This window comes from Pteronotus mesoamericanus, unplaced genomic scaffold (genome assembly GCF_021234165.1).
Source record: "Pteronotus mesoamericanus isolate MK-2021 breed Mesoamerican mustached bat unplaced genomic scaffold, CSHL_Meso_final scaffold_651, whole genome shotgun sequence".
NCBI classification, from domain to species: domain Eukaryota; kingdom Metazoa; phylum Chordata; class Mammalia; order Chiroptera; family Mormoopidae; genus Pteronotus; species Pteronotus mesoamericanus.
In genome coordinates, this window is record NW_026555325.1 from 45,589,663 (window position 1) to 45,608,215 (window position 18,553).

General features: G+C 33.9%; 1 protein-coding gene across 2 annotated transcripts in view; it reads left to right on the forward strand.

The window, feature by feature from the left end:
• Window positions 1-18,553, forward strand: part of GULP1 (GULP PTB domain containing engulfment adaptor 1) — an 82,732-nt gene that overhangs the window by 42,382 nt on the left and 21,797 nt on the right. For both annotated transcript variants that reach the window (XM_054562587.1, XM_054562588.1), the window contains exons 3-6: window positions 798-896; window positions 5,013-5,150; window positions 16,572-16,688; window positions 17,324-17,416. In XM_054562587.1, the coding sequence (XP_054418562.1) occupies window positions 798-896; window positions 5,013-5,150; window positions 16,572-16,688; window positions 17,324-17,416 (447 nt within the window). The remainder of the gene's footprint in view (window positions 1-797; window positions 897-5,012; window positions 5,151-16,571; window positions 16,689-17,323; window positions 17,417-18,553) is intronic.

Sequence of the window (18,553 nt, forward strand, 5' to 3'; positions counted from 1 at the left end):
TACTTTTATACTGAATAATATATACATGTTATTTTTGTGTATATATAGAGAGAATGTATATATATATATTTTAAGATAAAAGTTTTTTTTTTAATTATTTATTGTTTAATATTCACATTTAACTGGGCTCCGGTAATTTCTTTTTCTGGCATTAAACCTGGCAGTGTTAGCAGAGAGGCAGAAATTCTATATACTAAGTACATGACTACTCTGATTTTCTTTTTAATTTTGTAACACGACCTACAAGCATTTATATACACTTACTAATTCAATAAGAAGATACAATAAATACTGCTATGAAAGCATTTTAAGTTTGTTTTCAAGAAGCTCACTATATTTGTAATTCAAGACTTAGTCTAGTTGTCTAGTGCTAAATACTGTGTTTTCGCTGGGATAATTGCTTCAATTCTTAGCTTGACTTTGAATATGGTAATCCATTTCTTTGTATTCATTGATTTGATTGGGTAGGACAGTATACCAAGTGAAGTGTCTAGAAATGGCAAAGGTGGCACATCCAATACTGATCATGCAAGTTCTCTAATGGTATTAAAAGCAAAAGGTCCACCGGGAAAAATAATTGATCTCTGCTTATCTTCCCACAAAGAGTTTTCATTTTCTCAACTGGCATGACTACAATCTTTTAAATATCATGAAAGAAGTACATTAAAAACATTTTTAGAAAGTTATAATGGGCAATAATTTAATGAAATTTCAACACACTATAAATTCCACATATATTTGTCTATATTAAAAATAAAAACAATTTTTAATTTTGTAAATAATTTTTTCATTTGTAGTTTGCAAGACATATCAAGAAATCTGAAGGTCAGAAAATTCCTAAAGTTGAGTTACAAATATCAATTTATGGAGTAAAAATTCTAGAACCCAAAACAAAGGTAAGGTTTATTTTTTAAATGTCAAAAGTGCTTTAATCTTTAATTGTAGTTACATGCTTATTTTAATAAATACTTAAAATGTGTTACCAACTTGAACTGTTTTGTTCTCAGTCAATGAATGTTTAAAACTCTATAGGATTTTTATGGGGAAAAAGAACTTTGGGGATTGCTTTCTGAGTGGTCTGTTTTTCAGCCTATATTTAGGATGTTATAATTTACATTAAGTGTATTTAACAGTATTTAGTCTTGTATTTAGGAATTTTCTTCCTGTGCTCTGAATGATATGCATAAAGGGTGGTTCACTGAGTATGAAAGAAGACAAAAGCTGTGTGTTGTTTCTTAAAAATACCCTGGACTGACGTACTGCCCATAGGCAGTCAGCGTATATTGTTTTACCAGGGCTGCCATGATAGAATACCACAGACCTGGCGTCTCCAACAAGAGATGCTTATTTTCTCACTGATCTGGAAGCTGCCGTTGGTTTCCTATGAGGCTTCTCTCCTTGGCTTGCAGATGGCTGCCCTCTTGGCTGCCCTTTCACATTCACATGGTCATCTGTGCATTCACATCCCTGGTGCCTCTTTGTGTGTCCAATTTTCCATCAGCTTGGAAGGAGCCCTTGATGGCCTCATTTTAACTCAATCACCTCTATCAAGTGTTATCTCCAAAGACAGTCACGTTCTGAGGTTATGGGGGTGCTTAAGGTTAGGAATTTTGGGGGAACACTATTCTGCTCATATAACAGAATAAACTTAAGTTTCTTGTGTTTAAGAGCTTTTTCCCCTGTAAACCGAATAAAGCTTTTTTTTGTTGTTTTGTTTTGTTTTTTTGGTTAAACATACTGCTTTATTTCACATATTTTTTAGTTAAATGTATGAGGATGGCATTGGTGAATAAGATTATGTAGGTTTCAAGTGTACATTTCTATGGTACATTATCTGTATATTGCATTGTACACCCACCACCCCCTGTCAGATTGTCTTCTGCCACCATATATTTGGTCCCCTTTTCCCTTTACTGCCACCTCTCATGCCCTTCTTTCTGGTAACCACAATATTGTTATGTGTCTGTCAGTTTTAGTTTTATATCCCCCATGTGAGTGAAACCCGTTCTGGGTTCACATTCATTAATATGTACTTGTTATGGACTGAAATGTTTCTGCCCCAAATTCCTATGTGAAAGTGCTAATCTCTGATGTGACTGTCTTTGGAGATAGGGCTTTTAAGGCTGCAAGCCCAGCTGAGAGAAGCTTCAGCAGAAGGTGCTGACATCTTAATATTGGACTTCTAGCCTCTGGAACTGTGAGGAAATTAATTTCTGTTATTTAAGCCATCAAATCAGTAGTATTTTGTTATGGTAGCCCTAACAAACCAATACAGCACTTTATTCACAATGCCTCAGAATTATTGTTTAGTAATGTTGATAAGATCATGAGAATCACTTCGGCAAAAATGATTAACATTCAACTCTAGTTATTTATAAATACGTATTGCCAGTGTTTCCCTTTAACACTGCAAGTTCTTTACGGACAAATTAATTCAGTTTGAAAGTCCAAGAAAACCCTAACCTGTAAACAGATTATGAAAATATTTTCCACAGGTCTGCAACTTTTTCACTAGTTTAGTATTTGCCATTGGTATTTTTGTCTCTGTGCATACCACACCCCCTAACAATGGCTTGCTATTCAAAGTGAGGTCTGTGGGCCAGCATCATCTGGGAGCTTGTTAGGAGTGGAGAACCTCAGGCCCCATTCTAGACCTATGGAATCTGAATCTGCAATTTAAATAGAAGCACAGTGATTCTTGTGCACACTTAGCTTCAAGGGGTCCTGGTGCACTGCATAGTCTGCTAGCTTCATGCAGTAACCCACGTTTCTCAATTAGAGTCCAGGGAATGCTTGCTTTAAAAATTCTTGAGCCATTTGCAAAAATAAGTTCTAAGGCCCTGTTGTAGGCTACAGATTCAGAATCTCCATGGAATTTTTATTTTTTTAAAATATGTTTGAGGATAACTGGATTGTGGCATGGATACACCCATGCTATTGTTCAATTCCAAATGACAGAACAATGGCATTCCTTCAGGCTTTCAAACCATAGATTTAGGACCTCCCACAATTATCCTGTCTAATTTCCTCTTATTATTCTACTCTCAGTATTAAACAATAAAGAGTTGGAGACTTTATTTTGATTATGGCTATTTCCAAATAGCTATTGCTGAGGTGGCTGAAAGCAGACAAAGAGGTGATGAAAGGATAGTGGAAGGTCTATTCAAGCGCACGCACACGCGCGTGCACACACAGACACAGTCTGCTGGGAAACAAGGCAGTTAAAGATGAGGCATTATCTACTGAGCAGTTAGGTTGGCTGAGATGAATTCATTAGGCAAATGGTAGTTAAAATAGGTTGAGGAAGCAGTAAGTTACAGAGTGACAACGCAACGAAAAGCGTAGCAACCACTGTGTAGTGTTATGTGCAATTGAAAAGAAAAATAATCCTAGTCATTCATTTCCTTTTTAAAATTAAATGGATATATAGTGACAAATGTCCAGACAGAACAAGGAAAACAACAAAGTATGGTGCTCCTAAAATAAATTTATTTATAGTAAAATAGGTATGAGGCAGGATTTAAAAATCGGTTATTAATATAACATGGGCTTGATAGGAAATAAACTATTTTCTATCCCACTTGAGGGGATGCAAATGGAAGTGGAAAGCAATCTCAGTTGGCTTCAGTACCTTTCTTTCTGTATCATTTTTTGTTTCTGCTTTTCTCATTTGTCTTGCAAATGAAGATTATACAGTACAGGAAAGAGTTGTTACAGGTGAATTGGGGTTTTACTTATTTTTTGTTCCAATTCCAGTAAAATGCCATCTGTGTTAAAGGATAAATGTGTTCCCACAGTGCTTCATTGTGTTTCTAAGTCTCTTTATCCTGTCTCACCAAATATTAGCACTGCATTTAAAATTCATAAAGATCTATCACAACAACAACAAAAACCTCATGCAAATAATAAAATTATAGGTTTTAGCTTTCTAGGTTTTTTTTGTAGGAAGCTACATCTGCTAATCTAAACAAAGATTACAAATAAACATTTGTGCTATGTATTTGACAGCGGATGATTCCCTAACTTTTGTAACTAACCTTTCTGTGATCATACTGGTTGGTGAGTGACTGAGGGACTGTATAGGTTTCCCCATCATTTATGTGTATGGTGTGTTTTCATATTATTTATGTAATTTTCTATAAATTGAAAACATGAATTATTTTTTCTATATTGTATGGCAAAGATATTTTCTCTTTATGTATTATTAACATAATTATACAATTAATAAACTGGTATAGACCTTCTATCAGTACTTCATAGCTATGGTGCAGCTGAAGTCTATTATTTGATTGACATTAATGTATTAACATTAAAACAAACAAAAAATATGTCAATTCGAAGAGACTGGTTGATTAGGCAAAGTATAGGAGAAGGAAAGCCCCAGAGAGATGTGGTCATTGTCCATCCCGGCACTAACCGCAAGAAAGGGAAGATGCCCTCATGAACAGCTTTTGTAAGTTGATCCCTTCTTTTGAGCATTGTTCTTGCCTGCTGTTGAAATAGATGGATCAGTCTATCTAATAATGACAGGAAACATTACAATCATACAGTAGACTTCTTCATTTTAGTTGTCACGCTTGCCAAGCTACCCTTTGATGACTTACAATTTCGTTTGTATGCAGGGAAAGAATGCACTGCTATAGACAAATCCTCTTAACATTTATTTGTGTATCTCATTTATGTACTCATTTTCAGTTCGATGGACAGTAATGTAAATCTGACTTACCAAATCGCAGCAAGCACAGAAAGCCTCTGATCCTCTGATCCTCCAGTATTTTGCTTGTATTTTTTTAAGTTCCATTGGAATGACTATCTTAGTTTAATCCTGACTCAGGAAGTCCATCTCCATTACGTATTTGTTAAGTTTGCGGTGCGTGTAATTAGAAAACCAAAGTTTGACAGATGATTGTTTCACTTTTAGAGTCATAAGTTGTATGTTATTAACACAAGCTGATATTTCAGAAAGTGGAAGAAAAACCTCTTCAACTATGTTTATTTCCACGTGTTCACAGGAAGTCCAACACAATTGCCAGCTTCATAGAATATCATTTTGTGCAGATGATAAAACTGACAAGAGGATATTCACTTTCATATGCAAAGATTCTGAGTCAAATAAACATTTGTGCTATGTATTTGACAGCGAAAAGTGTGTAAGTATGCCAGATGTTTTAGGGTGGTTTGTTCTGTCTTACAATCCAGGAATTGTCTTGTTTCCGACATCAGTAAAGTATGTGGAAATGAATGAGGTCTGCAAATACTTAAATACACTAATAGATCCATCCTGTCATGAGAATATACTCCAAGATTTCATCCTTAACTAAATTCTCATGTCAGGAACACAAGCTTGCATGCAAATTTCTTTTCTTAGAATGTCATGCCTGCTTATGTTATGCATTTGTTTATCTTATAATCATAATTTATTTGTAATTTTAATCTCAAATGTGAGTTAGTAATATGCACATAATGCATATGCATGTAATGGTGAGCAGAGTTTTTTTTTTTCTGGAATGTAATAAATCTGATGAAAATATTTTAAACTCCAGGAAATAAAATCTTTATGGCTTCTTTGAAAACATCCAATACTTTGAAAATGTGGTTCTTAATATTCAGAAAATTTAATATATAGAAAGGTAATAGAATCATATGTGCATGTGTGTTAGCCTGTGAATGTAGTATAAAGTTCTTAGCAAGTAAGAACAGTCAGGGAATTCCAAAGTGAAGTTGTGCCACAGTTTTTTAATCTTCTGGAATCTGTTGGAAAATCCTGTGTCTTGATTATAAGCATAAGCTAATGCTAATCATAACCTAGACTGAGGTCAGTTATAAAACATAAGACGTGAATTCCAAGCACACATTGCAGCCATTGATGGCTTTAATGAAGGAAGAACATCTAACCTCAACAACATTTTTGGCTTAGACAGGAAAAGGACTTAATTTATTTGTTTGCCCATTTTTCATGCTGTCAAAAATGTCAAAGGACTAATATTGTCACTACTATACAATTTGTCTGTTTTCAGTATGTGAACTTCTTGAAAATAAATACCTTTTTATTTGTCCATATAACTCCTACAACAGGTGGACAATAGATGCTCAATGAATGTTTCCTTACAGAAAAAGACCATGTGGAAAATTTTTTAAAAGTAGAGCAAGTTATTATCTGTATCTGTTAAGCTATAGTGCTGTAAAAAGGAAAACCAATGTGCTAAATTAATTGGCATCAAAATATCTTTTGAGAATTTAATGAATATTTTGGAACATCTCATCAGAAAAATACGGTTAACCATTTAAGAAATACTGTGTGCACAGTAAGTCATTTTATATTAAGTTCAAGTTGTTTTTGAAATTTATCCTATTGAATGAATGCATTACATTTAATGTTCAAGTGCTTTTTGACTATGATTGCAAACATTTTCCTCCACGTGATAGAGAAGATTAAAGTAGACATTCTCTATGTGTAAGATATAATAACCTTTTATTACTTACACCCAGCAGTAAACATAGTTGTCTTTTTTTAAAAAAAAATATTTATTTATTTTTAGAAAGAGAGGAAGGGAAGGAGAAAGAGAGGGAGAGAAACATCAATGTGGGGGTTGCCTCTCGCACGTCCCCTACTGGGGACCTGGCTCTGCAACCCAAACCTGTGCCCTGACTGGGAATCGAACCAGAGACCCTTTGGTTTGCATGCTCGCGCTCAGTCTATGGAGCTCTTTCTTGGCTTACACATTGAAATAAACTTCCTTGAGGTACATTGAAATAATCATAATCAGAGATTGTTATAAGTAGTAGCCTTCATACAGTTTGGTGAGCTCGGTTTTATCTTTCTTTATTTGATCCCTATCCAAATTGGTTACATGATTATTTAAAGCATAAGCTTGCCAGAATCCCTGCTTCAAAAGTATAGACTCTATTGCTGCCTGGGCATAATTGTTTGTAACTGATTTCTGTAATTTCAATAATTTGATGTATTATTCTCTTTTTATATAGTATATTAGCTTTCTTTTTTTCTTAACGGTTGAAAAAAGTCTCTTGAAGCCTACAGCAATGGCTTATAAACAGTAGTGTGCATAATATTCATAAGGAGGGTCTTTTAAAATAGAGATTTTTGGTGCTCACTTCAAAAAAATAAATTAATATTGACTAGGGCTGGAGCTCAGGAAATAGTAAGTTCACCAAGCAATTCTGCTACAGGTAGGTGAACTCTGAGCTTTGAAAAGCAAGGGTCCAAGATATCTCTCCAACTCTAAGTTGACATTACATTTATGAGCTCAAAGATAACATATTTCCTTATGTTATTTTTACCTCAAGATTTTATTTATTCTAATTATAATAATGGCTCTATTTATCAAATATATGCAGAATTTTTGCTGTGCTAATTAAAATAAAATAACTTTTATTTTAAATAGCAAAGCATAGAGTAGCATTCATACCACGATGCCATATTACTTTCATAACTGTGGCCTGTTGCAGAGTCGATCTGCTCTTGTCAAGGCCTGTGTCTTTTCAGCACTTCTGTGAGATTATTGAGCATTTGAAAGATAGATAAAACCTATCCTAGTATGCTACAAGTCTGAAATTCACTGCTTCATTAACAGTATCATGGTGTGTTAATGAGTCTACCCCCTTCGATGGCGGCAGCAAAGATCACATGGGGAACTAGCTCACTCAGCCCTGCCAAGCCGTAAAGAGAGGCTGAGGGAGGAAGCGGAGCCCCCACCCCCACCAGGCAGTGACGAGGCAGTGTTCTTCCATTCCCACTTCCATTTCCCCCCGGAACGCCGTCAGAGTGAGCCACCCAAAACACAACGTTTAGATCATTTCTAGAGTCTCATATAATTTCTAAACTATCCAGGATTCAATTAAAAATCCTTAATCATATTAAGAAACAGGAAGATCTTAAACTAAATGAAAAAAGGTAACCAATAAGTCCCAACACTGAGATGAGAGAGATTAGAATTACTAGACAAAGATCTTAAAAGCACCATCATTAAAAGATATACAATGATACGCTTGAAACAAATGACTTTTCCAGAAAATCTTATCAAAGAAATAGAAAAGCTAATCAAATCAAGACAGAATATGAAAGGAAACCTATGTACTAAAATAGACGATGTTCTGGGTTATAAAATACATTTCAAAAATTTATTGTCAAAGAAAGAATAATAAAGAAATTAATCTAAAAATCAATAACAGAAAGATAACAAAAAATACTAAAAAACTTGAAAATGAAACATCACACTTGTAAACATTCTATATGTCAGAAAGGAATTTGCAAAAGAAATATTTTAAGATGGAGTAAAGTGCATATAAATGAAATGTAAAATAACACTTTTTGTGATTCAGGAAAGCAGTACTAAGTGAGAAATGTACTGTAGATATAACAACTAAGTTAATACATTAGAACAAGGAAAGTCTCAAATCATAATCTAAGCTCCCACTTCAAGTACCCAGGAACCAAAATGTCAAAATAAACTCAAAGTAAGCAGAAGGAAGAAAGTAAAAGAGATAAAAGAAGTTAATAAAATTGAGAACAAAAACAGTAGAGAAAATCAAACACAAAGAGCTGTGTCTCTAAAAGATCATAGAAATAACAACAATTTAGTAAGATTGGCAAAGAAAAAAAAAGACACAAGTTACCAATGTCAGGAATGAATAGGAAATTTCACTGCAGACACTCCAGATAGCAAAAGAATAATAATAAGATGCTATAACTAATTGTATATACATAAATTTGGCAAGATAGATGAATTGAATCAACTTTCCAAGAAATACAAGCTACATTACATCACCCAATATATTAAATTTATAATTTGAATAGACCCATAACTATAAAGGAAATTGAATTTATAACAATGCATATTTAAAGGGAAATTTCCAGGCCTAGATGGTTTCACTGGAGGAATCTACAAGACACTTAAAGAAGAATTAACATTCTACACAACCTATTTCAAAAAATAGAAGTGGTAAAAGCACTCCCCAATTCATTTATGAAACTAATATTTCCCTGATAGCAAAACTGAGTATAGAGCAAAAAAAAAGACCAAACTATATTCCTTAAGATTATATATGCAGTGATTACTAACAAATTATTAACAGATATAATTCAGAAAAATATAAAAAGAATTATAAACCAAGACCAAGTGGAGTTTGCTCCTAGGATGAAAGTCTTCTTCAACAAATATCCAACAATGTAATCAAAAATCATATGATCATATCAATGTTTTAAAAATATTTTTAGAAAATCAACATCCATTCTTGATTAAAAACTGTGAGACAAAAAGAATTATTCTGTATCTTGAGTGTATTAATATTAGTCTTAATTGGTTGGGATTTGCACTAACTATTGTTACTATTTCGGGAAAATGCGTAAAGGGTATACAGGATCTCTCTATATTATTTCTCACAACTTCATATAAATCTAAAATTATCTAAAAATAAAAGTTTATTTTTATTTTGGGAAAAAATTATGGCCTATTTGGACTAATCTTTTCATATTAAGTAAATCCAGGTCAGAGAGATTTAGTTCCTTTCCCAGAGTCATGAATCTAGGTAGTGACAAAATCAAAAAATTCCCATTTTTACAACCTTCCTATCATATTACTTGCATGACTGTGACTTCTTTATAGTCTCTGTGCTCTTAATGGGGCTTTTATTCTATTTTTTCATTGTGTTTAATATAGCTAATACTTCTGTGAATTTCTAAAAGCTGCTTGATATTTAGATGAAGGCATATCATAGTATGCTACAAAACTGGAACTCACTTTATTAGTATCATCATGTAGTGTTAAGATTGGATGCTGCTCTGGCCAGTGTGGCTCGGTTGAACCTTGTCCTGCAAAGTGAGGGTTCGCCAGTTCACTTTTCAGCTGGGGCACATGTGGGTTCTGTCCCTAGTCAGGGTGTGTGGGAGAGGTAACCAATTGATATTCTTTTCTCACATCAATGTTTCTACCTTGCCTTCTCTCTAAAAAATAAATAAATAAAATGTTTAAATTAAAGATTTAATGTTTATACAACCTCTATAGTCATCTCATTAAATTTCAAAAGTGAAATTAGTCTATGGATACATAGGTGGGGCAAAATTAGGCTTACAGCTGTGAGTACGTGAAACAGTTTATCTTGTGTTATTGTTTATTAATTACTGTATTATTTTTCATACAAACAACTATAAACCTACTTTTGCCCCACCCTGTATATTATGATGTGTTTGATTTGGTTTCTTTAATATAAGGCAAATATAGTCACTGTCAACTGTTTAGCCATCATTTTGATAGTCTTTATTTTTCACAATTTTGTTTCCAAATATTAATACATATTTTTTGGGGGTCTACCATTTAAGCCTTTGATCCATTTTCAGTTTATTATTGTGTGTGGTGTAGGAAGGTGATCTGCTTTCATTTTTCTGCATGTATCTGTCCAATTTTCCCAACCCCATTTACTGAGTAAGTAATCTTTAGCCCTTTGTATGTGCTTGCTTCCTCTGTCGAACACTAATTGACTATAAAGATGTGGGTTTATTTATGGGCTCTCTGTTCCATTGATCTATGTGTTTGTTTTTATCCCAGTACCAGGCTGTTTTCATTTCTATGGCCTCGTAGTATAGTTTGGTTTTATGTAGCATGATTCCTCCAACTTTATTCTTTCTCAGGATCGCTGTTGCTATGCAAGACCTTTGGTGATTCCATGCAAATTTTAGAAATATTTGTTCTGGTTCTGTGAAATATGTCATTAGAATCTTGATAGGAATTGCATTTAATCTATAGATTGCTTTGGGTAGCATGAACATTTTAATGATTTTAATTTTTCCTATCCATGAACATGGTACATGCTTCCACTTATTTGTATCTTCTTCAATTTCTTTCTTCAGTGTCTTATAATCTTCCAAGTACAGGTTTTTAACATCCTTGGTTAGGTTTATTCCTATGTATTTTATTCTTTTTTGAAGGAATTGTGAATGGGATTGTTTTCTTAATTTTCCTTTCCATTAGTTTGTTATTGGCATATAAGAATGCAACTGATTTCTGAATATTGATTTTGTATCCTGCTACTTTGCTGAATTCATTTATTGGTTCTAGTATATTCTTGGTGGAATCTTTGGGGTTCTCTATGTACAGTATCATGTCACCTGCAAATAAAGACAGTTTTACTTCCTCCTTTCCAATTTGGATGCCTTTTATTTCTTCTCATCTAATTGTTGTGGCTAGGACTACCATTACTGTGTTGAATAAGATAGGTGAATGCGGACATCCCTGTCTTGTTCCCGATCTTAAGGGGAATGCTTGTAGTTTTTGCTCACTGAGTAGGATGCTGGCAGTTAATTTGCTATATATGGCCTTTATTATGTTTAAGTATGTTCCCTCTATTCCACCTTGCTGAGTTTTTATCACAAATGGGTGCTGGATTTTAGCAAAAGCTTTTTCTGTATTTATTGATATGATCATGTGGTTTTAACCTTCATTTTGTTTATGTGGTGAATCACATTTATTGATTTGGGAATGTTGTATCTACCTTACATTCATGAAATAAATTCTGCTTGATCATGGTGTATGTTTTTGGGGCATTGTTGTATTAGATTTGGTAATATTTTGATGAAGATTTTATTACTTTATTCATCAGGGACATTGGCTTATAATTTTCTTTCTTTGTAATATCTTTATCTGGTTTTGGAATTAGGATAATACTCGCCTCATAAAATGAGTTTGGGAGGCTCCCCTTCTCTTGAATTTTATGTAATAGTTTGAGGACAGGTGTTAGTTCTTCTCAGAATGTTTGGTAAAATTACCAGTTGTGCCATCTAGTCTAGGTGGATTGCTTATTGGGAGTTTTTTGATTACTGTTTTAATTTCATTAGGTGTAATCTGTCTATTCAGATTCTCTGATTCTTCCTGATTTATTTTTGGAAGACTGTATCTTTCTAGGAATTTATCCATTTCATCAAGGTTGTCCAGTTTGTTGGCATATAATTGTTCATAATATTTTCTTAGAATCCTTTGTATTTCTTTGTTGTCAATTGTTATTTCTCCTCTTTCATTTTTTATTTTATTTGGGTCCTTTCTCTCTTTTTCTTTGAGTCTGGTTAAAGGTTTGTCAATCTTGTTTATCTTTTCAAAGAACCAGTTCTTGGATTCATTGATCTTTTGTATCATTTTTTTAGACTCTATTTCATTTATTTCTGCTCTGATCTTTATTATTTCCTTCCCTCTACTCACTTTGGGCTTGTTTGTTATTCTTTGTCAAATTCCTTTAGGTGTGAAGTAAGATTGTTTATTCCAGCTTTTCCTTGTTGGTTTTTTTTGTTTGTTTGTTTTTGTTTTCTTGAGATAAGCCTGTAAAGCTACGAATTTCCCTCTTTGGATTGCTTTCCCAGTGTCCCACAGATTTTGGGTTGTTGTTTTCTCATTTTCATTTGCTTCAAGGTATCTTTTGATTTCTCCCTTGATTTCTTTGTTGACTTATTCATTGTTTAGTAACAAGTTATATAGCGTCTGTGTCTTTGTGTATTTTTCAGTGTTCTTGTGATTGATTTCTAGTTTCATAGCATGTGTCAGAGAAAATGTTTGTTATGATTTCAACCTTCTTAAATTTATGGAGAGTTGTTTTGTTTCCTAACATGTGGTCTGTCCTCAAACATGTTCCCCATGCATTTGAAAAGTATGTATGTTTTGCTGCTTCAGGGTTCAATTCTCCCAATATATCAATTAATCTATTTGACCTTATATGTCATTTAATGCCGCTGTCTCCTTGTGATTTTCTTCCTAAATGGTCTATCCCTTGAAGTCAATGGGATGTTAAAATCTCCAACTATAATTGTATTTCTGTTGATCTCTCCCTTTATCAAGATTTGCTTTACATGTTTTAGATGCTCCTATGTTGGATTCATAAATGTTTACTACGGTTATATCCTCTTCTTGAATTGTTCTTGTTGTCCTTATATAGTGTCCTTCTTTGTCTCTTATTACATCTTTGGTTTTAAAGTCTATTTTGTCAGATATAAGTGCTGCTACCTCTCAGCTTTTTTTCTTTCCCATTTTCATGAAATATATTTTCCCCACCCTTTACTTTTAGTCTGTGTGTATCTTTCAATTTGAGATGGGTCTTCTGGAGGCACCATATATTTAGGTCTTGTTTTTTTATCCATTCAGTTACCCTATGCCTTTTGGCCATTTACATTTAAAGTGATGATTGATAGATACATATGTAGTGCCATTTTATTGTTAGACTGTTTTCCTCTGTTTTCTTTTTTCTTTCTCTCTTTTTTTTTTCTTCTTCTTCTTCAAGCAAGCCCTTTAATATTTGTTGCAATACTGGTTTGGTGTTAACAAATTCCTTTAGCTTTTTCTTGTCTGGGAAGCTCCTTATTTCTTCTTCAATTTTAAATGGTAGCCTTGCTGGGTAAAGTAGCTGTCGTTGTAGGTCCTTGTTTTTCATCACCTTGAATGTCATGACATTCCTTTTTGGGTTGAAATGCTTCTGTTGAGTAATCAGATGCCATTTTAATTTGTGCTCCCTTGTAGGTTACTACCTGCTTTTCTCTTGTAGCTTTTAGGATTCTCTTCTTGTGTTTAGGCCTTGTCATGTTACTTGTGATGTGGCTCAGTGGAGGCCTCTTTGAGTCCAACTTGTTTGGGACTCTCTGTATTTCCTGCGATTATGTGACTCTTTCCTCCACCAGATTAAGGAAGTTTACAGTCATTTCTTCAAATAGGTTCTTGACCCTTTCTCATTCTCTTGTCATTCTGGTATTTCCATGATACGGATATTGTTAGGCTTTATAAGTCCAAAATGTTTCTTAAGCTCTTCTCATTTTTTTTTTTAATTCTTTTTTCTTTTTGCTGCTCTGCCTGGGAGTTTTTTTCCATCTTATCTTCCAAAACATTGGTTCCATCCTCTGCTTCATCTAACCTACTGTTTATTCCTTATAGTGTATTATTTATTTCAGATGTTGCATTCTTTATTTCTGACTGGTCCTTTTTTATGGTTTCTATGTCTTTTTTCATGCTATTGAGTATCCTTATAATCATTACTCTAAATTCCCTATTTGATAAATTGCTGGCCTCCTTTCATCTAGTTCTTCTGTAGAATTCTCTCATTCTTTCATTTGGGGTCTGTTTCTTTGTCTTCTCATTTTGGCTGCTTCTTTGCATTTTCTACCTTAGCTGCTAAAGGGATCAATTGCTAATCTAATCAAGCTTAATCAGCCACCAGGTTTAAGCACCACAGGGTGGGGCAGAGTAATTCTTGTGGGAGGGGCTGTTGCTTCCACTCAGGCTGATGCCATTCCGAAAGGAGTGCTCTGCCTGAGAGAGATGGATTCTGCATTATGGGGAATGACTTAGCACATGTATCTTGGTGGCTGTTCCTTCAGTTCTCTCCCCTGAGCTACCAGCCCCTGACTTTCTTCAAGCATCTCTAGTCCACTCTGCCCTTCCTCTGCTGGAGCCCAGGGTAGGTGGCTGCAAATGGAATTTTGTGTTTTGGCTCTTTAAGAGGTTCTCTGCATCTGTAGTGGTTTCTCCCTGGCAAACAGAAACCCTGCTGCTTTTCACAGATGGATGTCATCGGGGTTCCTCTCCAGCTCTGCTGTGGGAGCCCAGCCTGCCCTCTAGCATCTCCATACTCCCTACCAGTCACGTTGTGAAGTGGTTTGTTCTGCCTGTCCTTGATTATAAGGCTTCTCTCTAGCTCATATTCAGTTGGTTATTCCAGATAATTTCTCTATAGTTTAGCTGTAATTCCAGATTGGTCCTGGGAGGAAGTTATTGTAGCTCCCACTTACCCATCACCATCTTGGATCTCCCTATAATTTCTTTAATGCATATATTTTAATCACTAGATATTGAACTTGATAAAATTTAAATAGTAGCCTAATAAGCAGATGAAACTCTCACTCTACCTGCATGTTTTTTTTTTAATTATGTGAAATGAAATGTAAAATAAGGCACAGTTTAAAATTTCTCTCTTCTTAACTAATTGCAAAGAAGGATCCATGTGTTAGAAGAATCGTACAATATTACCAGAAGAAGCCATTCATTGTTTTCAGTCTTTCTATGAGCTTTGTTTATTTGTAAACTATTTATTATATATTCTTGTTATATTTCATGTTTGCCTTGTAATAATTTTTGAAAATAAAGTATTTTTGAATTTAAAAATATTCTTGCCCTTTATATAATATCACATGATCGGGGTGAAAATGAATCCTGTTAGCTTAGTCAGCTGTAAAACTAGGGTAGTATAATGGAAACTTAAATTAAAAAGACCTTTCTTTTTCCTACTCTTGCATGAGATGAATTCATATATGAATTATATAGGTACTTGCAGTAAGAGAGTAGCTTATTGATACTTTTATTCTAAAGTATTAACCCAATTGTTATTTATCTCTCACTATTGTTTTACACAATTTCATATATAATTTATATATAACTTCATATATAATTTAGGTGTATATTTTACATTTTTTAGTTAACTGAGTTAAACACTATAAATATTTTTTATGGCAAAAGACTTCCTTAAACAATTATAAACTACTAAAATGACAATGGCTTAATTAAATAATTGAAGCTCTATTAAGAAAGCATATTTTCAATTTAGATTGCTCATAGCATAGCAGCAAGTTTTAGCAAGTATTTGTAGTAGATTAGTGGAAACATGGAACTTTTAAGATTTAATCTTATTAATGGTTTTTATGTTAACTGGAGGTCTTAGAATTGAATATGACATATTTGTCATGCATTCATTTAATGTCTTTACCAAATTTCTATATGTTAATAAAGTAAATAAGTACTTAATGTTTACATTCTGCAAGATGTGATGTCAGTTAAGATGTGCATGGAGAAGGAACGGGGCGTGGTGAACTTAGGAAATTTGTGGCAGTTTCTAGTTGATAGACTAGAGTTTGTAAATCATTTATAGGCCCAAATTCCGATGATAGATATATTTTGTTCAGTCGGCACTGTTTACAAAAATACTACTTACTATCATTTAAAATTGGGAGCTTTCATGTAAAGATTCAGATTTCTGACCTCATCTTTACATATTTAAAATCTGACAACTCTGGGTTGGAATTACTCATTTCCACAGTGAACAGTTAACTGGAACTGAGTAGCATTTGCTCCTTGTGGAGAAGGCCTGCCTCAAGTTTTCTGCAGCACCACCCAGACAACCTCATTCAAGTTACCTGCCAGGTTTAACAGACCCTCCTCACTAGGAAGAGGAAATAATTAGCAAAGCAATGAGAGAAACCACAGTTGGCACTGTGCTTTCATTTAACAGGCACTAAGCATTTGAGGAAGAGAGGAAAACAAACTAGGATGTAAGAGATGCGAAGTGGGATAGAACCCCTGCTTCCAATTTCAACAGTTATTCATTTAATTGCCCAAGCTTTTTTTTTTTTTTTTTTTAATGCTCTGTATAAGTAGGCATTGAATATTATGATAGCAGGGATGACTTTGCTCATTTACCACAACTCTACCCCCAACTACTGTCCTTTTGAACTACCTCATGTAAATGGTTTTCTTGATTCAAACAGTCTGACACATTGTTAAAATGCAAATCTTCTTTGTTTTATTTTTACAAAGGCTGAAGAAATAACTTTAACAATCGGCCAAGCATTTAACCTGGCATACAGGAAATTTCTAGAATCTGGAGGAAAAGATGTTGAAACAAGAAAACAGATTGCAGGGTTACAGAAAAGAGTGAGTAAACTAAACTTGTTTCATATTCATATGATGTAAGGACAGGGAAACTTGCATATCATCAAACAATTTAGAAGGCCTGCCATTCAATTTCCCCCACACTGATTGGAACTGCTTTCACTGTGTTCCTATAACTTTTCATTACTGATCCCCTGCACAGTTTTTAACCATTTTATATTGAATTCCCACAAGAACTTAGTGTTCTCATGTGACTTTGCTTCACTTCCTGATGCTTCTCATGGGGATCAGAGCAGCAGAAGCAGCAGATGCTGGGTAAGTGGTTTCCCATGCAGATCAGATTCCTTTGTAATTAAATTACACCCTTTCTCTATTCTCTTCAAAATCATCATGAGCAAGTTTCACTGTCTTGTGGTTATACTCCAAGATTATGGGTACAGATTGCACAGTGCAACAAGAAACACAGAGATGAGGCACTAGGAACATGAATTTTGCACACAAGTAAAAGTATTTTATAAATTTCCAGCGACTAAGAATTCTCCGTTTCCCAGACTTTCACAAATAATACATTAAAGTTGTAAATAAGAAATCCCTTTCATTAATGCAGTCATTATAACAGCCAATATTTTCCAAGAACAAATTTCTGAAGATTATTCAATAACCATTTGCTTTTTTAGATTCAAGACTTAGAAACAGAAAATATGGAACTTAAAAACAAAGTACAAGATTTGGAAAACCAGTTAAGAATAACCCAGGTATCAACATCTCCTGTAAGTATATGGGATATGTGCATGTTTTCCTTGGAAATCAGATTTCTTAGAGATAAAATATCTCTGGATCTTCAGCTCTATAATATTTCCAGTAATACTCTGCGATCACTAATTTAAAACTACATATGGGTAGAAATAAAAAGCACTAAACAAGGTTAAAATTGCCTAGGTAGCTCAAATCAGAGTTGTTTTTCCATGCTGTTCTTTTGACTTCTTTTTTTCTAGAATAATTCAGCCCAAAATTCTTTTTTTTTTTTTTTTTTTTTTGTGGCATGTTTGTTTTCTTCCTATTGATTACTATTTACTGAGGTCAGCCTTAGCGACCTAAGTCCATCTACCCTTGGAGTACTGAACTTCACTCTAGAAACTGGACTGTCAACAAGACCAAATTTGGTTTCTTATATTACATAGCAAGGGTTCCCACAGGGAGTGACACAATTATACTTCAGATACTAAAATGAACAGTAGTGTCTGCAGACAACACTCAAATGTTTAAAGTTAAATTGTTTATTTTTGGTTTCTCATTAATTTTAAATCCCTTTCCCAATACCATGTATGATACCATTATTTTGTGATTTTGGCTAGGGGAAATTTTTGGAGGGAGATGGAATTTAAAACAATATTTTTTTAGGCAAAATATATTTAGGATATTTATTGAATCATCTGTACTAATGATATTCTCCATTAAAGTATATATTTTATTTTGTATTTTAAACATATTTAATATATAATTTATAGAATGATACTATGAGGTGAAACACAATTATGGCATTTGCAAACTTTTGAAAAGAATTTTTGTTGCAAATTTTTATTTGTAAGTTCATTTTGGATTAATTGTTAGGCTAACTCAATGAACTTTTTTAGCATATGTGTATATTTTGCCATCCACTACTAGAATATCTCACCAGTTCATCGCCCTGAAGAATGCTTCTTTGAGAAGTTATATTTAGGGTTTCAAAGTTGGTGTACCCTGGAAATAGGTAAAAAATTTTCTTTCCATTACACTCATACTTTCCCATCTCCCATACTGCAGCAGTTGGTGTTTCCATTGCGTGGCATATGGCTTGTGACTGTGGGGCCCATATGGCCCTGGTGAGAGAGGACAGGAATGGCTTATATTCCCATGTACCTTTGTTA